This window comes from Hetaerina americana, unplaced genomic scaffold (genome assembly GCF_022747635.1).
Source record: "Hetaerina americana unplaced genomic scaffold, ioHetAmer1.1.p SCAF_5, whole genome shotgun sequence".
Classification (NCBI taxonomy): Eukaryota; Metazoa; Arthropoda; class Insecta; order Odonata; family Calopterygidae; genus Hetaerina; species Hetaerina americana.
This window is the reverse complement of record NW_027287095.1, coordinates 57,820,523-57,846,576: the sequence shown is the minus strand read 5'-3', so window position 1 is coordinate 57,846,576 and position 26,054 is coordinate 57,820,523. Positions and strand designations below refer to the sequence as shown.

At 36.6% G+C, this 26,054-nt stretch overlaps 1 protein-coding gene across 1 annotated transcript; it reads left to right on the top strand.

Annotated features, from left to right (window-relative positions):
- Window positions 1–1,020: 1,020 nt before the first annotated feature.
- Window positions 1,021–24,735, top strand: LOC139693716 (epidermal growth factor receptor-like). Its single transcript, XM_071591975.1, has 15 exons — window positions 1,021–1,155; window positions 4,407–4,742; window positions 5,649–5,962; window positions 6,398–6,547; window positions 8,024–8,325; window positions 8,568–8,800; window positions 9,281–9,413; window positions 9,666–9,782; window positions 10,199–10,299; window positions 11,308–11,531; window positions 12,807–12,950; window positions 13,766–13,880; window positions 17,407–17,630; window positions 19,984–20,130; window positions 24,145–24,735. The coding sequence occupies exons 1-15, from the start codon at window positions 1,059–1,061 to the stop codon at window positions 24,235–24,237; spliced, it is 2,730 nt and encodes a 909-aa protein (XP_071448076.1). The 5' UTR covers window positions 1,021–1,058; the 3' UTR covers window positions 24,238–24,735.
- The last annotated feature ends 1,319 nt before the right edge of the window (window positions 24,736–26,054 follow it).

The following is a 26,054-nucleotide window of genomic DNA, read 5'->3' as shown; positions in this document are numbered from 1 at the left end:
AGACAACGAGCACTTATTGGCCTTGGCAACTAGATGATATCGTCGAAGTAACACGGAAGTGTTAAATAAAAATATAAAAAAGAATAGACTCTTGTGTTCCAACCGCGTTTAAGTACAGTGTGTGCGTGTGTGTTCGATTAATTAACTTTAATCGATACGGTAACTATCTTTTCTGTAGTGCTATTACAGTACCACTTCTTTTTATAGTCACATTTAGTCCGACAATCCAGTTTATCAATAATCGACTATTTTTTAAAACACTAAATGCATAATCTTGACGCGTATTTTAATAAAAAACAATTGATACGTCCTCCTTAAATGACCTAACAGACGCGGTGTTCCTTTCGGATGTCTTCCACACCCCGTGACAGCAACTTCCTTCTGAGAATACCCTCGGATAACTACCTTCTTCTCAGAATGCTACTGTAACAACATATAACAGCCCATACCAAATTGCGAGGATAATATAATGCCCGAACTTCCTTATGCAAATATTTACAATCACGCGTTCAGGACAAATCATGTTGCAAAAATTGGAACTAAATACGCAAATATTACCCTCTATTTTTAATTATGTCAATCGTATAATTTAAGTGTAAAAAATCTACTAAATAACGATTGTTAGGAAACACTTTGTCCACCTCAGCACACCCTGGATTTTAGTTCTGGCTATGCTACTGGCACACCATAATTTTTCTCCTGGGTGAAGCACAATCTTGAAATTGTGAAAACTACGAGCTCTAGACAAGCTCTTCTGCCTTTGCAAATTACAGTTCGGGCGTATCCGCACGTTCACAAAAGTGGAAATTCGCAATTTTAAGGCCTAAGCTTTCACGAATAGTTAAATCCCCCGAGGGCTTGTATGCGTCAGAGGACGGAGGAAGCTCTGTCATTGGGTGATGCCGGAGTACAGCACTGACCTTGCGGGACAAAAGAGGGGGGAAACTCCGTCCCTCTCTCTCCTCTTCGCTACGGACCTTCCCACGGCGGCGAGAAAGGAGCAGGAAGGAACCGACACGCTGTTCCCGAGTGGATTTCACAGCGGAGACAACTGCAGCATGGAGCTCGGACGTTTCTCTGGGACCCTAGGGCGACTTCTGTTTACGCTCTGCACATGTGCGCTGGCAGCTTCCTATGATATTCTGGAGGAGAAAGGTAATTTTGAATTTCTGGATACAATCGAGCGAATCGGGATCTGTGTGTTACCCAATGGTGTGGTGTGGAGGATGAGCGCGGATGTTTGGATACCCACTGTGGCGATTCATCCTCCGCCGCTAGCTGAAGATCAGTAGTCGAGAGTTGCAAAAGTACGCGTTCTTTATTATAAGTCTGACGTTGTCATTCCAAGATATTTATTAAGACTGCGTCGTGTGTGTTGGCACGTGCATCGAATAAACACGCGGATTCGCCTGGAGAAATAGGTTCTTTTATCTGATCGGATTGGAAGAATGCCGGTTGGTCTGATCGTGATATGATTCTAGGAGATTCGACATTATTTTTCAAGATTGAAAAGTAGCCATGGGATTCAAAGGAAACTAGTGAAAATTTGGGAAATTTGAGCGGTCACACGGTAAGGATGGAGAGTGCTTTATATGAACGCAACGATCACTAGGCGAGGACGAAGAAGTGTGAAATGAAGGTTGACGTGAATGTGCAAACATTAAAAGAGTCTCATGCAAACGAGCCGGTGTTTGGCTAGCAGGCTGGAGAAAAAAATACGAAGTTCAGTGCACGCCAAGAGAAACCGGTTTGGAGGTAACTTCCTTCAGCACCATTCTCACTCATTATGTGATTTAAAATTGGCCATGACCGTGATATGTCGAGAATACCGTGACGCTGTAGCCAAAGGGCTACTTTTCGGCTAATGATTGGAGGGACCGTGTTAAAAACCGGGAGAACCGGGCATTCCCATTTCCATTCAATCTACGTGGTTTCCCGATTCCCTGATCTCCTTGGGAAACCGCGGGCAGAACAAGGAAGAGATACGTGAATCTCACACTGCGTAAGGCTTGGGTTACTTCAGTTAAAATTCTAAAAAATTATTCTTTTAAAAACATAGCAAATAAATATTTCCGTGGTCAGGCCAATTACCATAATGACAAATGGAAGCCAAAAGTGCCTCATGGAAGATACACTTAAGCCATACAAACATGTCAATTGAAAGGGTTTGCTCCCACAAAAATATAACCGTTAGACAGAGAATGCAAAAATCAAACTCCAGAATATGGTGAAGTTGTTTGAAGTTGATTGTGCCAATTGTCATATTATGAGCCGTGATTTTTTGAAAATCTCAGAAGTACCTCCAAAAATGAGCTTTTATTAGGAACTCAACTTTTCAAGCAAGTTTTCCCGTGATTCGTCCTTTGTGCATGCACAAATGTTTAAAGTGAACTTTCACAGGTACACTGATACCATTGGCAAATAATCTGGCTTGCAATAAACGGGGAGTACTAATATTTTTTTCATTACGAAAATAAGACACGAGAAAAGCTCAAACAGGAAATTGAAATTTTAGAGAATTACTATTTAAAAAATCATGACAGTTTAGAATGCAACTAATAGTAGATTTGATGTGAAGAAATTCATTGGGTTTCGCAATTCTGCGATATGCCCGAGGAAAAAAGATTCGGGAGTTTGATTTTCACTTTCGAAGACGTCTGACGGGTGCAAGAGATGACCTATATTTTTTTTCGAAATTTCAAGCAAACAAATAATACTAAAACTTCGCAAAGGACGTCGATTCTCGCATTCAGCTCTTCCTGTAGAAAATGTATAAAATAGGACTTTCTCCCATGTTGTTATTTAAGAGTTAAGATAGCGAAGATTATGATTTAAGATAGTTAAGATTTGGAGAGAGCAAGAATACATATTCTCGCATTCAATTTTTTACGTGGAAAGTGTGTTCACAGGAGTGTTCTGCATTAAGTTATAAAGCTTTTGGATTCTTTAATTCTGTAAATACGATAGATAGAGTCAAAAAATGATCTAATATATTATTTACCTACGTTCCACACGCAATATCGTGAATGATATTAATTTGAAATTATATCTTAGCTTTCACTAATGTTCCCGTGTTTCCCTAAATGAATGAATTCCGAATTTATTCCTGCATTTTCTTTCGTCGAGAAAGAATCAAACCTAATATATTTTCATTAAGAAATGGTTAGAAAATCCAAGTAACGATAAAGCTTGAGGTAGCAACTCCATTTAAGGCCAGTAAATCGCAGTCCAAGCATATAAACCGTAAACATAGCTTTCCTCCCTTAAAACAAAGAGAAATGCAAAAGGCTGAGAAAAAAATAAAATTTCCTGGATTGTCAAAAAAAGCCACGTTAAGAACGCTTGATGAATGAGTGAAAACTCTTAAACGTGTTCTTAGTGGCAGATTTCAGCTTTAGTAGTTTTGACTACTAAGATTATATCACATTCATCCAACTGAAATAGCAAATAATGGGGCGTAAATACAAATTCTATTTTGGTGACCTTTGGGTCGAGGAGCCGTTAAATGACTTACTCATACTCGTATCGCAGCCTCAAAGATCGTATGCTTGCTTTGAGCCAGAGAGGAAGGAGCGTAACCTCACTTCAGGTTTGCGCATATATTTTTAGATTCGATCAGACAGGGTTCAACGCCCTTTTGCAAAGAGCAAGTGACCGCATACTTCAATTAGCTCGTATAAAACAGCCCGAAGATTGGTTTGAATACTTCATGGCAGAGTTTCCCTTTATTCCTTCGAGGGCCCATGATATCCTCGAATACATGTACTATCTATCAGACCCATGCTGGCAAGTCCACTATTTCAGTTAGAGCTTAATTATGAGATAACAGAAATCAACAAAAGAACACAAAATGATGAGCATTTATTTTGCAGAACCATTGATAACGAGACATTATTGTTTTAGCTGTGCACACATTCAGTAGTACATGTAACGAATTTTTTCATTATTTCAAATTTTTCTTGTCGTTAGCACTTATGTGTGTTCTGTTACTAGGGGAGGCAGCCGATGGCGGAGGAGTTCATTAGAGATTGGTCGGTAGTAGAAGAATGTTCGTGAAAGAGGGGAAGGATGGAGAGAAACCCGGCGTTAGCATACTCTTTAACAAAAGGCACACTCCACTTAAAGTCCGTCTTCTCATAGTACTCCAAGAAGTGATTAGGATTCCCGAGAAAAGTTGTGCCACCGCAAGGGCTCGAACATGGACCCTCAGGGTGGGAAGCCAGTGCATTGGCTACCGCACCACCCTAACTCCAGCGTCTTATTCAAGCGTTCGACTGTGAGGTAGTCTTTTACTCTTACCTTCTCTTGAATATCAACAAATAAATAGACCAATGTGTTTTTCACTAAAATTTTAAAACAGAATGTAGAATAGGTCATGGAAATGAGATCATTTCTAAACATTTCAGTGTGTCATGGTACTCACGCGGGTCTCGTGGAACCATCGGACCACGGAGCACACCTACGGGAGCTGAGAGAGCGCTACACCGGCTGCACCTTCGTGCAAGGAAATCTTGAATTGACGTGGATCAGGAGCGAAGGGACGGACCTTTCCTTCCTGCGTCACATCCGCGAGGTCTCCGGGTACGTCTTGCTGTTCAACGTTGGAGCGCGCCGAGTGCCCTTGACCAACCTGCAAATCATCCGGGGGGAGAAACTCATGAAGACCACCGCACAGAGGGAAGGATTCGCCTTCCTGGCCACCACGGTCACGTCCCAATACCTAGAGATGCCGGCTCTGAGAGGTGAGCGACTCACGACATAGGGATGAGACCCCAGCCTTTAAATTTTCAATTTTCAAGCAGAGGGTCTCCTCCATGACTATCTTAACGGGTATTACTACTCAAATGCAACTGATTTTGCACAGAATTCTTTAAACTAGTGATTCCCAAACGATGAATTTCATAAAAAGTAATAAAGGTAGTCTTGCAGATATAATTAACGATAGAATAAAACCTGTCCAAAGGTATAATGACAAGGGAGCTGATGACATTTTCCAGATAAGATCTGGTTTTCTGCTTTGGAAAGTTTAAAATAATGAACAAGAACATTTTTGTGAAAAACAAAAAAGATACAGAGAACTAAAATGATTACAATTAAATTATTTTCTAAGAAAATATATGGTTAGAAAACCTTGGACGTTTCAAAGAGAAGATTCAGGACTGTGAATATAATAAATGAAAAAGAAACACTTTGTTCCAAACCACCACTTTATTACAGGTACTTGTACAAGTACCTGTAATAAAGTGGTGGATTGGAACGAAGTGTTTCTTTTTCATTTATTAAAATGAACTTCCACAAAGTTGAGGCTGAAACTATGGAACTGTGAATATAGTTTGCAGGCGAAAGAACTCAAAGGTGCTCCTGAAATTCTTGAAAACTGCTTAAAATTTCCATCTGAAATTTTGTTTCCCTATTCCACAGAATGAAATAAAAACTACTTCCTACTAAATATAATAATAATAAATAAATAAAAACTAAATGCTATGTACAATTCTTCTATCAGTGTCTCTCAAGTTCCCACTCTCACTTACTAAAGAAAAACATGAAATGCTGTATTGCATTTGTGGTCATTATGATTATGACGGTTCCAACTTAGATAGGTTTCTGCTTAAGTCAGATGAAAGTAAAAACGCAACTCTTCATTTCAGAAATTCAGAGAGGATGTGTTGGATTCCTTCAAAGCTACAATTTATGCCACATTAAGGACATATCATGGAAGAATATTAACAAAGAATGGAGATCCAACACTTTCGACATCAATGATTCTGACACAGAATGCTCTCCTTGCGATGTGTCATGCAATGGCGCATGCTGGGGACCAGGCCCTGAGAATTGCCAGAGGATTGACCAACAGAGATGTCACTCAGAATGCTCAGGGAAATGCTTCGCGGAAGGTTTATATGGTTGCTGCCACTCATATTGTGCCATTGGATGCAATGGCTCACAACCAAATGATTGCATTGTGAGTTAAATTGCTAGAGTTTCTTGCAATCGAATACTTTTATGTGATGCTTGGATTGCAGGAAAAAACTATGTTTAATTCCCCGGGAAAATTGCCAAACACAGACTTATAGCAAAGGGAACAATTTTTCAGCGAAGGTACACCTCAAATTGAAAATTGATATAAAGAATATTTTACAGAAAAACAAAACTTATGATGAAATGAAGCAATTTGCCATTAATTCTTGAGTTACTGACTACAAGATCCACCATCTAAGAAAGTAATCATAAGCCATAAGCTATCCATGGCTCAGTAGATTTGTAAATTTAATTGGAGCAATACTGCAGTTTAAATATTGTGCATATTATTCAAAGCATAATGCTAATTTTACATAATGTCTTCTCTTTGATAAACGAACAATGACATTAAATATGATTTATTTCTTTATCCAAATAGGCTTGTAAGCATTACATTAATAATGGGGCCTGTGTGGTAGGTTGTCCCAGAGGAAAATACAAGTATGGAGCGACCTGTGTAAGGAATTGCCCAGATCCTTTGCTTAAGGATAATGATGCCTGTGTGGCATTTTGTCCTCCTGGAAAGAGGGTGAGTACAATATAACATCATTATCTCAAATGAAATATGAAGCCATGGAAAAAATGTTTCTGGTAAACAAACTCTATTGGGCTAATTACTCAATTTAGGGAAAACCCATCCAATTTATAAGCTGAACTGTGCTTTGAAAAAACATTTTCACACAAACTTTCTAAAATATTAATACCATCATAGGAAAATTTTGGTGCCTAAAATTGTGAAAATTAGTTTTGAATGAACTTGTGATAAGAAGACCAGTTAAATTAAGAAGAAGTTAAGTGCAGGTGTCATAAGATAATGGTGTGGTATTGTTCCACAAAATATATTTTTAGAAGTACTCAGTCATGTGGAACCACTATTAAGGGATAGAATATGATGTTATAGGTCAGCTACAGAAAGCAATAAAATAACAGCTTGAGAAACCAACACAACCTGATGACAATGTAGTATAACTCTGCATGCTCCATCTTCCCAAACTTTCATTTCAACTTTTCCACTTCCTAGCACAATGACCCTATGCCTTCATGCAGATGTACTACATGAGAAAAATAGGTGTATTTCTCAATATTGTGAGCATCTGCTATGTGAGAGAGAAATGTTTTTCAAAATAGTGAATATTGGCATATTTAAAAACCTTTAGGAGAGTTTGTTTTTATACCACTTTAAAGTCACGATAACAGAAATTTGTTTATGTTACAGCATTCATTTAACCCAAGGCAGGGCAATTAGTCATTTCTTCATCAATCTTCCCTCTGGTGTTAGGAGCAAAAGGTACCCTTGCATTGTGGAATACCTCACCCACATTTAGACAATTCTTTCCTCAGCATTAGTTTTCTTTCCATCAAGAATTTACCACAGCAATTACAGTGTCCCGAATGTATTATCACATCACATTATCTTAAACACTAATCTGTAATACCAATCCAACACATAATTATTAATCTTAATTCTCAGTGGCCCAATAATGATTGATTTACGTAGAAAGCATATTTATTTCAATAATCACATTTTCAAACTTTTACCTTGGAATTGTATAAAATCCTAATATGATATGCTGCCAAATTTACAGGAATTATGGACCTAAAAATGGTTTTTGTATGTTAAATCTATAACAATCAATAAAATGTAACTGAATATTTTCCTACACAGTAAGAAGGCAAAGAAATAATTTGGGGTGTGGGATGATCCCTGGGGAGTGTTGATTCACTGCAAATCACCATTTAGAGAGGATAGGAGAAATTCCTGTGTCTGTCAAAATGACAAAACTCTTTGCAAATCTCATGTTAAGGTCCTAGCTATATATTTCTTTTTGGCAGGCTTAGTGCTTTAATTTATTATAGTCATTGCAGTTAAATTAATCGCTATTTCCTGTACAATATTAGCCCTACATTACAATCTCTAAAATGAAAAATGTGAAGGAATTATAAGTAAAACTTAAAACTAGTAAAGAGATATCCACTATTATAAGTCACTAACTTTCTTCTCTAGGTTTTGAGAGGAGAATGCATTCCATGCAAAGGACTCTGCCACAAAGTATGTGACGGTGTAGATGTTATCCATTCTGGAAATATTCGTAACTTTCAAAACTGCACCACTATCGAAGGCTCTGTTGAGATCAGGGATATAACATTCACTGGATTTCAAATGTTTCACTCCAGTTTCATTCCTGGACCTCTTTACGAAGAGATGCATCCAAATTCTCTAGAAGCCCTTAGTAACGTAAAGGAAATTACAGGACATCTTAGCATAAAAGGATCACATCCTTCTTTCAAGGATCTTTCATTTCTTAGGTAAGTGTTTCACCATGCTATCAATGACCATGGAAAATGACTGCTTTGCACATCTATAAAAGCATTTTCAAATGGTCAAAACATTTTCTTCATGCCTTCATTTAGCATATCCCTCTACATTTTTGTGCATACTTTTAAACATGCTTTATCATTTCCTATTGAAGGTTCTATTAAGTATATTTAAAAGTGATAAAATAAGTACCAATAGTTTTTAACCTGAAATTTGTCAATTCTGTAATCAGGAGTCTCGAAATTATTAGAGGAGACAGTTTAGAGAACCAGGCAGCATTATACATTGAAAAAACTTCACTCAAGACTTTGGGCCTACGTTCTTTAAGAACTATATCAAAAGGAGGTGTCTTAATTCGCGAGAATAAGAATCTTTGTTTACTGGATCAAAACAACTGGGATGTAATTAAGAAGTCCCCCACTCATTCACTTCAAATTCAAGGAAACCGCCCTGTCAATGAATGCGGTAAGTTCTTCTTACCAATGTGATATGCATATATTTTACATTTAACATTTCCATTGGCATTCAAGCAATTCATTCAAAAGCATTGAAATTTATTATCTAACATATGGTTTCAAGTCAATTTTCTGAAGGTTATGAAATTAAGATTATAATAATTTATCAGTGGTTTTGAAACAGAATCTGATGTGGTAAAAATTTTTCATGTAAATGTACTTTCATTCTTATCAAGAATTTTTCCTGCATTCACCTGTGCCAAATGATATGAGGAGAAAATGATAAATAATAAATGTGTACACATATGTCTATTGCTATCTCATGAATATGTATTTTGGAATAGCTGTATTGGAAACTCATATCTATAAGAAAAAGCTGAATATTGATATAACTTTTTAAAAAGCCAGAGAATTTAGTGAATCTAAATCAATATGAAACACTCTTTCAAGTACAACTGAAAATGATAGACACTGATATTTATTTTTACAGTTGAAGATGGTTATTTCTGCCATGCTCAATGCTCATCAGAGGGATGTTGGGGTACTTCAGCAAGTGAATGCTTTTCATGCGCTGATTACAAATTGAAGGAATTATGCATTGGAACCTGCCGAAATTCATCAGGGTTAGTATGCAATGCATATAGATGATATAATTTTCTGAATGCCCATTTCCTCATCGGTTAATAATATCTGACATTTAACAATAATATCTATTTGAATAAGATGCTAACTGGATAGAAAATTTCCCATGAGTATTTGTTGAATTATTAAATTTGGATCTTAAAAAGACAGTCCACTTTAATGAAGCATAAAGTATACATAAGTATAACAAAATCTGCCAAAATCAAAACTCAAATGTTTTAAATATGATTCAGGTCGGCGGAGAATAGCTCAAATGATGATGAAATCTGCTTCACAAAGGCCTTCCTTCCTGGACTTACATTGTACATAGTAAATGAAAACACCAAAGAGCTAGTTGATGGGCAAGCATGGTGAGTATAGACCTTCTTATAATTAGGAATATAATTTGCTAGGCTTACAAAGGAATTTAGCTCATCCTTACAACCAATGAGTTCAATAAATGAATTAAATCCCAACCAATTTTGACTAAATTCAAGATACTGTCCCCGCAAAATTGAAATGTGCACACAGGATTACAAACATAATGTTCTGTAACAACATCAAAATTCATTCTGAATTAAGATTAGTTAGTTTTGTTACTGTTTAGTACACTCAAATAGCAACTGATGCACAAATTGAGCATTTGTACCAAGTAAAATAAAAAGTGATTTTTCTTAGCGAATTTTTACGTGCATGGGTTATTAAACTAAAACCCATGGGTAGGACTTGATTATTGCAATCCATTTTTCATTGGAAAGGTCCATGTCTGAACTAATTTACTTTGCAGGGATAACAGATTGATTCATGCCTACGTTACAACACATAGACAATATCAAATATGGATGCAACATCTTCAGGGATTGGTTCAATCTTCAGAAAATGACCAAGGTAAGCACAAAGCTGGAGAGCTTTACGGAAGCAACCGAGAAGCATGAGGGGAATGTGTCTAAAATGAATGTGGCTGTATTTGATGAAGGAAATGGGAAGAAAAATTTTACAGTGAGTGCAATGGTGAAAAAATTGAACAAGTGGGTGGTATTGTCTTTCATTGAAGAATTTTTGTGAAATATGCTAGGGCAGATAAAGATGCTAAAAGGTGAGCCACCATAAAAGTTGCTGGCAATAAGTATGTGGATTACATAAAAAAATGGATGCTTACCTTAGACAATAAAAATGCCAGGGTATGAAAGTGCACTCCTCCTCACAATACTTAATGGCAGGCAAAAATTTTGACTGATGCATTGGATACGGTGTAATTCAGGAATTTTTAAGGTAAAAATAGAAGAAAAAAGGGTGAGAAATTTGAGGTTTATGGCAGAATTTAATTAGGATACAATGATAAAAGACGCACTTGCAAAAAGTGTCCAAACCATGTAAAATTGGTTCGAACCTCTGAGGTTGATTCCAGAGAGATAGGTTACTTTTTTTGGACCAGTTAGATTGTTGACTGAAGGAGTATATACTCAGTTGGCTGTTGATTTAACTAATGATTTTTCATTTAAAGCACAGTTATTCCTCTATAGCTATTGACATTTTAAGGAATCACTCCTTAGAAAAAGAATCATCAGTTTGATGAATGACAATATGGTGTCAAAGAGGAACTGATTTCCCAAGATAGAGTTCTGGCATGTAGATTTGCATCTTTTTTGGGCTGCATAGGTTTCACTTGAGATACTCCTCCTCATTGCCCTTGCTATGCCTCTGACAACTATTTGAAATAGCAAGTCATCTATTGACCCGGGGCAACATTCCATTAATCATGGAGGACAACATTCTATTACATCACACCCCACTTCTTCATGCATTGAAAAACAAAAAAATATATAACAAGTCACTACAACCAATAATAATCAATAGTCATGGAAAAATGTATTTAAAATATTTATTTATTCACAGCAAATGATTCGGAAAAGTGTCCGAATAAACAAAACACCTGGGTGCAGGCTACAAATGGAGCCATTCCAGTCGGTGGGCTCCTAGGTGGCACTGACCCTAAGTGCATGCTCTATGTTGGAAGGGCATGGCATGAAGGAGAACTTCTACCAGGAAAACTTTGTGCCAGATATAACAATGTGTATATTGCATGGAATGGAGGGGAATATCTGTACAATGACTACCAGGTGATTCAATTTTGTTCTATTTTTTTAACACCTATATAATTTTTCCCTTCCCATGGTCCATAAACCTTGACATGGTGGAAGAGCTTGTGCATTCTAAAGACCCTTAGAGTTGTGCTAATTAGTATTGGTAGAACAACAATAATATGCCAGATAGAACAAATGGTAGGGACCAAATGGAAGATAGTCCACATAAGAGGTGACCTAAGAGACTAATTAATGAGGTGACTGCAAAAGCATCTGACCCCAGTGAGGCAGCCATTTGAGTAATGGTGTTACATTAGAAACACTATTAAGGAAGGTAATAGGAAACAATGGAAAAGATTTATTCCAAGGAAATATGAAAGACACAATTGTGAAAATGAGTCCAGGCAATTATGGAACTCCACTCACTGGGCCATGCATTGTGCCAGGCAGCAGGGAAGGAGAAGGAGGCAGGGTAAATGTTTAGTTACAGGAAATAACAGTGGGTGTTCTGGGAAGGAAATACATGATTTTGATGGGAGACTGGAAAGCAACAGTGGGCAATGGGAGATGCGGTATTGAGGTTGGAGACTATGGCTTAGAAAAAAGGAATAATCATGTGGAGAAAGAAATATAGTCCAGCAGAGATGATTGCTGGGAAAATTCAAAGAAGTCAGGAAAGATGGATGCAGAACATTTTGACTGGCTATAGAGTGTTGAATACTGATAGAGAGGAAAATGTTAGATGTGAGGTAGGGGAGGAAAAGGATAGGCATGTTGGATGGAATGAAGGGGGAAGAATGTAAGTAGAATTTAAGAAAGATTTATTGTAGCTTGAGGTGTCAGGTTGTTTCTTATTAGCTAAGGCTAAGAAATTTAGGAATGTCAAATTTGTATCCATACAAAACCTACCTTAAGCGGTTGACCGTATTATACCATTTTCAAATATTTGATGATAAAGAAGTTTCTTGTACCCTGACACTTGTGATTCATAAAAAATGGAAACACTTACTTGCGATCATGGCTCATTAAATCAATAATAATAACCATAAGCAGATATTATACAACTGATGAAGTACTGGCTTACAACATCCTTAATGCACTGCTGCTTATTTAAATGTGAAGCAAAATGAAGTGAACTAAATAACTTAGATGTCAAATCTTGCCACTTTCAACTCTATAACATTTCATGAAATGACTGAGACTAACTTTATTGAGGACCAGGAATTACACCAACAGATAGATGCACCACTATTTGACATGTTGATACAAATAAATGCTTTCTGAATAACTAACACATTTTTTTATTTCAAGGTATTGACTGGATCAAACTTTGAATGGGTTATTTCAAGTAGCACGCAAATTCCAGCCTGTGCAGTGGAAGGAGGCAAGTTAAAGGATGGGACTCCAGTATACATTGGCAGGACATTTAGTTCAGGGGCCCTAGACATTGGAAGGGTAGGTGAAACTTTCTCTTGTGGAATTGGTCTTTTCCTCAACATTTGCAGGAAAAATAGACATCTGGCTTAAGTTTATTTGTACTTTGAAACCCATCCACAATATATCTTGTCCTACTGATTTTCTCCCCCCAAAGGAACATTATATTATTCCCAGTCGCCGTTTTCAACTGTGCTTTTTAAGACCCCATGCATTTTTTAAATACTGCCTTTTCTATGTGTCACAAGTACTGAATCAGTTTGTATCAAATACATATTCCTCGATCATTCCCTAAACCAACTTATTATTAATAAACTATAGAATTGTTCAACTTTTAACATGGAATTACATTTATTGCATTTGTAATATGTTTTTGTATTTTGCGCTAGAGTATAAAATAACCACTATATATGGTGTGCAGAAAGAATGGAATTTTAGTGGGCAGGATTTGGTATATGAACATTTTTACCCCTTGAGCTTCAGTACTTGGAAGGCTGTGCCCCTTGCCGTTTGGTTACTGTAGTGAGTCAAAATGAATAATACACCAAATATCAAATTTGAGTATGCTTGCTTGAGGGAAAAGAATCAAAGTTTTTATGATAGCAAAACGAATTCACTGCCACATAAAATATACAATTTAATAACTGCATTCTGCATAGGGTGTCATCAATAGTTTGCACATATTTTTAGTTTGTGGTATAAAGGCATAATTTGTGGTTGTCAATGCAGGCCATTCACATATGTACACACATCATAAAGTGCTTCAAATTTTCTAATTTAAGATACTGAAATTCTCAGATGGTCTCAGGAAAATTAATTTCCTTTTTCTATTTTAGGTGAATGCTGCAGATGGTATCTTATACATACCATATTATGGAAAGGAATACAGTTTTAGAGATTATGAAATCCTTGTATACAAATCAAAACGAACTATTGATAAAGAGTCACATGGTAAGATATAAATGCATACCCTTCATATTTTTCCTTCTCGGAGGGGGCAAAAAAAAAGATTATCTTCATTCATCTATAGAAAGTCACTCCCCTCTATAAGTTTCTCCCATACTATTGATCCTTGCATATTTCTTTTGTGTTTCTTGCCTTCATTCACACATTGATTGCTTAATTCATACCCAGCTATGAATTTCTTGGTCTGCCCCTTCCTCTCAAAGCAGTCACTCTTCTTTTGTATATACCTGCTTGGATGTTCCTCTCTTATCCATTGATTTAAATCATGAACAAAACTAAGTGAAATAATTTCATAAACAGGGTACATAATCCACATTCCCACATGATCAACTCATCCCTCACCCTTTTATCCTTTTTTTACAACAAACACTCTGCAAGTACACCACATACAACTGCATATAGTCGGCATTTATAGTTATCCTGTTATGCCAAAGTTTCACTTCCATACAATTAAGGGGGATTAGTGCTTATATTTTCATATATGCTATTATTTTAACTTCAAACAAACATTAATTGTTAATGTAACCAACAAATATATGCATATTGTACCAGCAATCTTTCTACCACCATTTGCATGACTTTTAGCCTTTCCATCTATTATACAATTTATTTTCCAATACATATCTATAGAGATAGATTTAATGATTCACTTGCTCTTTCCATCGCAGTTTGCAATTGCCATGTGATCAATTTCCTTATTCTTCTCATCAGCAAGATGATAATGTAGATGGGAGGAATATGAGATATGGGGGTTGGAAAGAATGAAAAAATTGAAATGGATGGAAAAGAAAGCAAGCAAAGAGGAGCTAGGCAAATCATGGGGAGAAGAGAGGATTGTTGGGAGAAATCCAAAGGAATCAGGATAAATGAATGCAGAGTCTTTTGATAGGTGATGGAATGTTGAAGACTGGGAAAGATGGAAAAACAGTAGGCAAATTTGGAAGGGTGAGGAAAAGGATAGCCATATTGGATGAAATGAAGGCAGATAGAATGCATGTAGAATCAAAGGGTTAAATGTACTTCTGGACGTCACTGTGTGTGCTCTTAGGTGAGGCTAAGAAATGTGGTGATGTTCAGCCAGTGGAAATCAAAAGTTCCTAAAAATGTTAGGCTACTAAAATAATCTTTCTGATCAGACATGACCACTCTCAATTTCAATGCATTCGTCCTATATTTTACTCCCTCTGTTGTGTATTTAAGTGCCCCTGCCTCCATGTCAACTCTCAAGCAACAATACTGAATCATTGGCATAAACAGGGTCCGTACAATAAGTATCGAGACTGGTTCTAAAAATCAAATCAAAATTTATTGGTCTGTCACTCGTCAAAAGCCCGCTGGAAGTCAGTTTCCAGAATACTATTGAGAGCCTTTGTTGTCGCCGCTTGAACCGCCTTGATGGAGTCGAACCGATATCCTTTGAGATCCTTTTGAATTATCCTTTGAGGTAATAACACTGTCAAGAAAATCTTCATCTTCCTGGACCCGGTCCAAAATATCTTGCAAAATTTCCACCCATGACAGTTTTTGTTCCTCGCTCAAGACTTTCGGCACCAGCTTCGCGCACACTTTCCTCATCGCGAGATCCTCTGTTACAATAGAGTAGACGGTTCTGACCGAAAGGTCAGTCTCCTCACAGATAAGGGCAATGGTTAAATGCCTGTCAGAGTCCAAAACGTTTTTCACTTTGGCCACCTGAGCATCAGTTCGAGCAGTCGTCGGGCGTCCGATGCAGTGCTCGTATTAGACGAGCTCCCAGCCTTCCTTAAACATTTTGTGCCACTCAAAAACTCTTGTGTGGCTTAAGGCATCATCCCCATAAGCCTGTTAAATGAGTTAAAGGGTCTCCGACGCAGATTTCCCGAGTTTAACGCAAAATTTCACAGTGCAGCATTGCTCAACAGTGTGCTCCATGCTGGCGCAAAGACACCACAAGCAATCACACGTCACAAAAATCCACCTCCTGTCTCAACGCATTCCCGGAGGCAACTGAACTTAAGTGTGCCTGAGTGGTGGGGGACCTATCTACCGAGCCGATCGGTTGGACCCCTATCCATCGCTCTGTTGAGGCTGCAGTGAACCAGTCATGATATTAATGATACGGACCCTGTATACTGTCATGTATAATCACATCTTTCATCATTACACCTGCTTTATCTATGCATCCATTTATCACGCATGTTCCAGCCCTTAATTAGTTGGCTAGCTTGACTTTTGCGCACACTGAAGTAGTCCTTGCTTGGTGATCCTAATGGGAGACTAATTTACCACTGGAATATTTTAGTCAAGAAGGTTTCATCAAGTTATGAAGTCAATAAAAGTGACAAATAAGAATTGGCACATTAATGCCATGCAAATAATAATGTAATAGTTTCCCCTAGCCTTCCATATTGAGCTGCAGCTGTTGAATCCATTTTTAATACAACTGCAATAAAATAATTATTGAAATACCAACTTCAGTGACTTCCATTTTCACCCATGGAATGGAGGGCTACTACTCACTCCTTCCAATAGTTAGCAGTCTATTATTTTGAACTACTACTTGCCAAGTTACAGCACCTTCATAGAATTCTGTAGACTATCTTAACCAAGAATGCACGCAAATGTAACTCAGCTTTTTATCCATGACTACTTATTCACCAATCACTCTTGTTTATTTCAAACCTCACCTCTATACTTGAAGGTCAACCTATCATTCACAACCTGGTAGATGCACTCCATGACTTTAAGTTCAGAAACAGGCATGCGCTAATAATACTTGTAGACTCACATGAATGTTAACATGGACCCAAAGTTTGTGAATTTCATCCATGCTAATAAACATATTATTTCTGCAAAAGCAATGATTTTCCTCCAAAATTAAATTATTATTGATGATTGAATTCTACATTTCCTATATGCACTTCACTAATATGGAATATGATCTAAGCAATTAGCCTGGATTAATAAGGTTTTACTGCTCAACGAAGAAAAGATTACTCTATAATTCTAAATATAAGACAACCCCAAGCACACATTATTAATTCCACCATTTTCAAATTAATTCCTATTTAAAGAAAAACCTTTCTGAATAAATAAATTTGTAGGGGTTTAACATGAACAGATGGGCATTATTCACCTGAATTTAATGACCCTGAATTATATTGTGAATAGCACTTCAAAATTTAATATTCATATACACTGGAAAATTGTGCAGAATATTTAGCTAATTTCTTGAATAATGCCTAACACCTGGTAAGGAGTCAAACATAAAGTGACTCACTTTCCAAGAGATAAATTTTGGGATAATACTCATTAATATTATTTATATTCCCTTAGATATATGAAATCATGTCCAGTGCTTTGCTTGAAAGTTAAAGCTAGAAGCATTATTTAATTCAACCCACATAAATGTATCAATGCTAAGGAAACTTTTCCATACTAGCATTATGTGAGATTTAAATGAACTTTTCCTTTTGTATGAATTAGAAAACTGATGTTCTGTACAATAAATCCTACTTTTTGGTTCTTCCAGACAACATTTCAAACAGATGTTCCAGCTTTCAAACTCAGTGGGTAGATGGAAAAGGAGGAAACATAACCACTGAAGGATTAGTTAGCACAAATGATTCTCAATGCAATCACTATGTGGGAAGAACAACTCATGAAGGAGACATTATCCCAGGAAAATATTATCATAATAACCATGTGTTATACATTTCCTGGGGGGGTGAAGAGTTCACCTATAACCAATTCCAGGTAAGCAACTTAGGATTAATGATGAAACTCATCGATGAGAATTTAGCATGATAAAATATACCACAGATGCATGAGAGAGGCTCAATAGGGTAGGATTTGACCCTAAACCTGTGGGAAACATGCATGCGCAAGGGCAACTGTGGGTGAAATGTTCTTGAACATATGACCATCTCTCATTCTAAGGGCCCATAACCCCTTCTTATATTTAGGGTCTAAGCTCTTTCTTACCATGAAAGTGTCAACTCTTTTCTCCCTAAACTAGTTCCTCCCTTACTCATTAGGGCTTGCATTCGACTATCATGAGGTATGACCACTCATAACAACTGTTCAGTGCATTCATTTAGTAAGCAATGGGTGACTGAAAATCAGTGACTTTAAATCCTGTTTATTGCCAAATTGATCAGATTACCACAAGAAGAATAAATACTTTATGCTTTTCTGCATCAGTTAAAATATTTCAAAATTAATGTCTAGAATTTAAAGGTTCCCTGATGGGTCATTGAGGTGTACCATATTGAGCTCGCCCCTAGGGATTTGAGGAAAAGAAGGTACATAGGGAATAAGGGTTTCTAACTGTTTTGCTTTTACCCAGGGAAGAGAAGGGTGTGGTCTGTCACTTCTCTTCTGCATAAGGTTTGAGAGTGTAATCAAGTTGCCATAGCTGGCAGTTTAATTTCTTCCTGAATCAAGGGGTGATGTTTACCATCTGCCCTTCCTCTAAAACTTAAGCTAGGGCACACAAAATCATAAATAATCTTATACAGCAATAAAATGGCAAAACACAATTTTTTTTCATGAAAAATCAAATTTATTCTCAACTTTGCGTACATCTTTGGAAAGGTTGAACAGTTAGCTAATTTTCTACAAAGTCGCCTTGATGATCAATCACTTTTTGCATCCTTGTAAGCAGCTTTTTGATACCAGCATCGTACCTTTCTCCCGCTGCGTCGCAAAACCAACAGACAACTGCTTCTCTGATATATATTCATCACCATTTAGTGGAAGTGTAAGGATATCAAAACCGTGTGGAAGTGGTACAGGGAGTTTTTTGATGGCTGGAAAAACGTCCAAGATGAGTAGCTGTCGGTGTGGCTGAGTTTGCTGGAATCAACGGTGGCTCCAATTGACGAGATGGTGGGCAATAAGCGGAGAATTACCCTTCATGAGATGAAGGAAGGCCTTAATGAAAAGAGTGGCTACTTCTCCATGCAGAATATTTAGTCGGAGGTCATCGGTTAACAAGGTGTCTCACCAAAGGAGTGTGTTTGCATCATGACAATGCACGTCCACATGTGTCATATCAAACGACCATCCTACTCAATAAATTCGACTGGGATATCATCGACCACCCTCCTTCAAGTCAAACAAGGAAGTGCAAGAAGCAGTGGTCAGTTGGCTTCATGACACGGTGGGAGAAAGGTACGACGCCGGTATTAAAAAGCTGCTTACAAGGATGCAAAAAGTGATTGATCGTCAAGGCGACTCTAAATGCTCAGCCTTTCCTATTATGTTCACAAAGTTGAGAATAAATTTGATTTTTCATGATTAAAAGAAATAGGAGACCCTTAAATTAAAATCGCCCTTGTATATCCATAGAGGGGGTGCTGGTATTTTTGAGATTATTTGAAAGATTGTCATATTATCATTTGGCATTTGTGAGAACAAATATTAGCCGCATTTTAATTTAACCCTTTCTTGGCAGTGACCATAATTTTTTGTTCCCTCATTAGGCTACAGTAAACATACTTAAATAATTGAGTTCTAAATAACTGTGGTCACTTCTTTTCTTTTTGCCCTCGAACTCCGTATTAATAATCCTTAATATAATGAAACCGTTCTTTCATGGAACAATAAAATACCAGCAAAAATGATTTGCAGAGTTAAATTCATTTTTCGTTTCTTTTTTAGATATTTTCAGAAAGAAGTTGATTTGATGATATTGTATCACTGTTGTACAGGGAATAGATTAATGCCTTTAGTTTCAGTTTTTACAGGTCTTCATGCACTAATAGGTTGAATTTCTGTAGAAATCTTTTGAACTTAATAAATAACATATTTGTATCATACCTAATTACATAATCATATAAGACACTTATGTTTGTCAAATGCAAAATTCAGATTAAAATTTACCAATCATTTTTCTCAAGGGCTCAAAGTAAGATACAGTCAAAACACAACAAGAAATAGAGAGTTATGGAAATAACACATTACGGAGGACATTCCTACATTCAATAGCTACAAAAACAACTTAACCAGCTGATTTAACTCTTTCATCATAGGTTTTAACTTTGGTATTTTACATCAGAATAAAATGGACATTTTACACCTGGTGATAATTATTGTTTTCTTATAGGTACTGATTGGATACAACTATGAATGGATTCCTGCAACAGGAACAAAAATTCCAGCCTGTGCAGTGCAAGGAGGGCATACAGTAGATGGAACACCACTCTATATAGGAAGAATCGTACGTCCTGGGGACTGCACTGAGATTGGAAAGGTAAACTCTCTCACTGGTAGCAATAATTATAATCCAAATGGGAAATGAACTGACAACTTTTCTTTACCTAATGGCACTGCGCAAATAGAAAAACATGAGCTTGTCATTTATTCTATAATTATGTTTCTTATTGCCCAGCATCTATGACAACTGCCAGCTTCCTTTTAAAAAAGACAAAAGTGATAAAGAGCAAAATTCTTTCAGATGCATCACTCTTTTCCTCCGTTGCCCCTACTTTCACCTTTCTGTGCACCATCTCACGACCTCACGTACACTGACTCTTGGAAATTATTCCTAATTTTATCATTTGTACGAACAAGATGCCATCCTTCTCTCTCCAGAGATTTACTGCAAATGGAAGTGATTGGAAACCTTTTTTCTTTTCCTCAGAATGCCAAGTTCTTTAGCATTGACTTCTGTTATGGCTACCCTCTATATCAGTTTCCTGCAGTTAAAAATGTTGTGCTAAACTAAAAACAAAAATTTACATAATTCAAAATTTAGCAGGCCAGAGTGAAACCTTTCCTGGATGCAGTGACCTACCTTCCTCTGACATAGAGAGTATCCTGAATTACGATGTCTGTTAGGTTGGAATAAAATTTTCTAATCCAATTTTATCAATGGTATTCAATATATGGGTTAAGCCCCATCTAATATTTCAAGTAGTTTCTGATGGGAGATATAGTTGCTTAAGCAAGATTTAGATATTAAAATAATGAAAATCAACCTGCTAAAATTTTCTTTCACTTATTTGATCATTAAATTCAGAAAAATAATCAGGATTGTCCATTATTACCTGTAGTGTTCAACGTGTGTGTGGAGGTAATGATTAAAGAGTCATGGGAAGAACTGAGAATCGGAATGAAAATAGGCAGGGAATCCATTATTAAGTTAGATATGCTGATGACCAAGCTTTAGTTTGTCAGTGGGCCAAGGGGTAGCTACCATTACTGAGTGAATTGGGAATCCAGCGCAATAGATATGGGAAGAGAAAAATATAAACAAAACAAAGGTTATTTGGTGTTCTAGAAAGAGAAAGGCTAAGTTGAATGCCAAAATAGGAGGGCAAAAACTAGAGTACGTTGAACAGTGTCTCAAAGTGTTTTGGACCAAAATAGTAGGTGGTCAAAGTAGTAGGGACATTTGGAGAAGAATTGTGTTAAGCAAAGGAGCTTCCACAAGGAGGAGGGAAATGATGGCAAGGATGTTAAAAAAATGGCTTGTAAAAAATAAATATGGTCAATGAAGCAGGATGTTAGACATAGATTGTAGGCTTTTGAAATGTGATGAGGAGAAGGATAAAGATCAATGGAAAGGAAAACAAATGAGGAGGTGCTAGGTATGGTAGGGGAGGACAGGGGATTACAGGGAGAAATCCTAAGGAGATAAAAAATGGATGCAAAGCACATTGATTGGCAATGGGATATCGAAGACTGATGGAGGGGAGAATGTTATGAAAACAAGAAAGGCGCAGAAATAGGATAGATCTGTTTGATAAAATGAAGATAGGAAGGAAGTATATGGGCATGAATAGGGGTGTGTTATACATAGAGTATGATGTTGGTTTATGTTTTGTTAAGAGAGACAATATATTAATTTGGCAGCTGAAATCATCCACAACCTACCTAAACTGGTAGATTACCAACATGATCATATCATTTAATAATCATAATACATAAGAAATCTACCAGTTATGGTAGGTTTTGGATGGACATAACTACCAAACAAATATTTTGTGACTCCTAACAGAAAACAATCCAGCAACATTTTCTATTCATAAAAAACTACAGGAGATGCTGCAACAGTAACTTTTAATGGAGTCATCTGCTTTTGTGCATTCAAATAAAACAATCTACATCAAGTCCCTCTTCATCTCTGTGTACTTCATTCCTCCTTTCATCCTGTCCAATATCCCTATTCTGTTCCTGCCCTTTCCTCATTTGCCTAACATTCTCCCCTCTAATATACAGGGTCGCACCCAAAAGTGGTAGGACTGATTTTTTTACAAGAATTTTATTGACAATATACTTACATCAACTTAATAATCTTCAAAGTATGCTCCTTGAGCTGCTACACACTTGCTATAACATTGCTCCCATTCCCCGTACGCCCGCTGAAAATTTTCTTTGGGGATGCCATTGATGACCCTAGTCGAAGCCTCTTGAACGGCCTTTATTGAGTCAAAACGTTGTCCTTGAGCTGTATTTTCATCAGGGGGAAGAAGAAGAAGTCCGGTGGTGCCAGATCGGGAGAATAGGGCGGGTGCGGCAATGTGGCAACGCTGTTATTGGCCAGGAGCTGTCTGACGACGAGCGCGCCATGGCAGAATTTTCGGCACCATCTTGGCGCACACCTTGTGCATGGGCAAATCCTGTGAAATAATGCATTGGACGTTGGATGCAGACAGACCCTGTAGTCTTTAACTTTCCACTGCTGGTCGATATGCCCTTCATCCATTTTTCCTGCCTCCATAGGACTTTTTCCCAACAAATCTTCGCCCACCATACCAAGCACTTCCTCATTTGTTTTCCTTTCATTCTATTTCACCTTCTCCATTCTTCTCCCAACCCACATTTCAAAAGCCTCCAATCTACTTCTATCATCCCGCTTCAGTGACCACGTTTCTGTGCCATACATAACTACGCTCCATATCAAAGTTTTAACGAGTCTTTTCTTAACATCCTTATTCAATGTCCCTGTCATCAATTACCTTTATATATATATTAATAATATGTACACATATATTTATTATAGTATTTATTTATTTAATATAAACATACTATAATAATCATACTATTTAAAATACTTTTTAAAAACCCATCATTTGAAGAAACATTTGAATTGTGATATGTTCAAAGGACATAGGCCATTGAATTAGAAGCCTTGTATGTCTTCATAAACACAATGCTCATCATCAGTGACTGATTGATTTGATCAAGGTTATTATAGAAATTGAATTTTTTTCAAATAAAACACAATTTTATCTCTACTGAGCAAGAATGTGAACACCATGATTGATTTATTTTAAACATTATAATATGTCTTCACATCAATATTTTTGATTACCTAGTGATTGAAACTAATGAATGATGCAATGCTATCAAATCATGATCAACATGCTTTAAGTCATGATGAAGTTTTTTCATATGTAACAAGGGTTGGATCTTTTCTAAACATATCTTCACAGAAAAGGTTTCCATGCCTGATATCTCAAAGATATCTCAAATATAGAAAATTCTGCCCACATATATCCTCAATTGGCAGGTTTCCTCGTCACATCAACTGGGTGGATTATGTACTAAACAGTGTTTTCATTGATCATATACATTATTATTCAAAATGTAACATTTTAGCATGTTAATGAGGACATATTATGATCCTGTTCACATTTGTCACCCTATCCACATTCAAAAATCTTGCTCTCCAATCTAAGAACCAATTAGATGCATTGAAGGTAAAACTAGGACAAAAGACAACATAATTCCACAATAATCAATTCCTAAGTTTAATGTTTATTAAAGTTCCAATTTGAATGACTCTCCATTCATCGGAACGCTATGGAAATCTACGATTTATTAAAGTTCCAATTTCATCAGCACTCATTCATTGTGGTCAATGCCAATAAATTTCTCCTCTGATACTGGCAGAAAGTTTAAAGCATAGTTTCTCTCAAAATAACACCATGAATAGACTATTTTATACTCCCAGAGTCGAAATAACAATTAATTACAATGATATTTTCATTTTTATTCAAATGTTTCATGACTTGTCCCGAAAATTTTACGCAGACTATTAACTGCATATATGTTTTCCATAGGTCTCTAAAACTGAGTTTTTCAAAGGTAATTTTTTAATTAATTGAGGAAGATGAATACAAAGTTCACATTAGAATTAAGTTGATAACATGCTTTCAAAATATTTACAATTAATTGCAGTGATTTGCAAGGCAATGCGACAGGTATGCAATGAAAACAAGCCTAATGAGAATGTGAACTTCCTTATCTTTTCTTACAGGTCAATCCAGTAGATGGACTTCTCTACGTGGGATATTTCTCTAAGGAATATACTTACACAGAATATGATATCCTTGTTTTTAAGACTGCTTGAATTGACAAACCGCTATAAATAGATACCACAGAGCACAGCATTTTTGGGAAATTATGAGGAGAGTGTAAAGTGTTTGGTTTTCGGAAAGACTTTGTTTGGAAAGATATACTGAGAGCTGGTAAAATCATGTTTGTAGCAATGATTTCAGTTGTTTTGGTATAAGATGAATTCGCTCTAGAAATTCTAAAAATATGGAAATATGGAGTTCTTTCACGAGATCTCAATTAATTGTGAAAATGATTGAGTCCATGACTAACTATGTACTGAAGAAAAATATTCTTGGTTTTAGCAGTGCAATGGTGGAGTATGAAATACAATAAATATTTGAATATTTCATCTCCAAAACCTTATGCATTTAAAAAATTATGAAATGCTAGAAGTAACACCTAAGTAATGAAATAATTATGAGGGATAAAATGGGACAAATTATTGTCATAAAAAGACTGCTACTAAAATCAAGACCCAGAAAAGAAATTTCATAAAAAATGAATATATAAATGCTTGCTATTATTTGTAAAAATTTTACTTTAAACTAATGCAAATTATATATGATTTGACTTGAAAATTATGACTTGTGAGTAGAGTTTCTCCTCCTAGAGAAAGCTTACTAGCCTAACGCAATTCTTCTCCTTCTACTGCTTTGACCATTTTGGTCCAGAACACTTCCAAGATAGGTGAACTCTACCACCTGCTCTAATTTATGACCTCCTATTTTAACCTTTAACCAAGCTTTCTTCTTCCACAGAAACCTCATAACCTATGTTTTGTTTACATTTGTTCTCATTCTGTATCTACCATCCTGCATCTATCACCGCAAAAGGTAAAATAGACAGAAAAGAAAACAAATGAGGAAGTGCTAGGAATGGCTGGAGAGGAGAGAGAAATGTTGAGAGAATTCCAAGGGATGAAGAAAAGATGACAGTAGACTCTACTGTAGAAAGGAAAATGTAAGGTAGGCAAAGGAAAGAGAAAAAATAAAGCATGAAAAAAGTATGTCGGAACAAAACGGCAAAAGAAAGCCCAAGGAAAAGTATGATGTTGAAGTATGTGATACATGGAAGAAGAAATTTACTGGAGTGTCCTTTGCTCTCGAGACTAAATGAAAGAGTACTCAAGTATCTAAAGAACCCAATTTCCTATCAATGGCAAAATGTCAAAGCCCATACCAAGAATTTCATAGGTAAGGTCAACTTTACCTAAGATAGCCAAAACTCAAGGGAAGCTAAGCTGAAGTCTACCTTGGATATGAGACTCTCAGTGGGTAGGGGACAATAATATTTTTCCAATACGTAAAAGGGACACAAAGAGAGCTTAGCATGGTGACTTATATTGAAATCCAAACATTTACATCTCCTTTTATTTTTCAAAGTATTAATGTCTTCATTTCTTATTTTCTCTTTCATGCTACTTATAATATCTGTGATGGCTGAGTTAACTAATGATCAAGTCTCATGGCATATAATCAATAGCGGCACTTTGAAAACCCAAATCTCTAGGATAATAACATATATGTACGAGGGTCATCCGGAAAGTAGTACCCGTTCGTGAAATAAAGACACAAAAGTAAATATTAACAAACATAAAAAATTTTATTTGAAAGAAGATACTTTAAACTACTTCTCAACATAATCTCCAAGCAAATTAAGGCATTTGTCATAACGTGTGACAAGTTTCTGTATTCCTGCTGCATAGTCCTTCGCCGCCAGCTCATTGAGATACGCGAGGGACCCATCTTGCACAAATTTTTGCATAATGCAGATGGTGTTTAACAATTTCATGAACAATTGTTCGAGAAACATTGGGAAAATGCTCACAGA

What these genes read in the sequence shown, in the direction of transcription:
- LOC139693716 (XM_071591975.1), top strand. Translation starts at nt 1,059, where the DNA reads ATGGAGCTCGGACGTTTCTCTGGGACCCTAGGGCGACTTCTGTTTACG. An exon ending in ACCTGCCGAAATTCATCAGG is followed by an intron (nt 9,414 to 9,665) that starts GTTAGTATGCAA and finishes AATATGATTCAG; the next exon opens with GTCGGCGGAGAATAGCTCAA. An exon ending in ATCTGTACAATGACTACCAG is followed by an intron (nt 11,532 to 12,806) that starts GTGATTCAATTT and finishes TTTTATTTCAAG; the next exon opens with GTATTGACTGGATCAAACTT.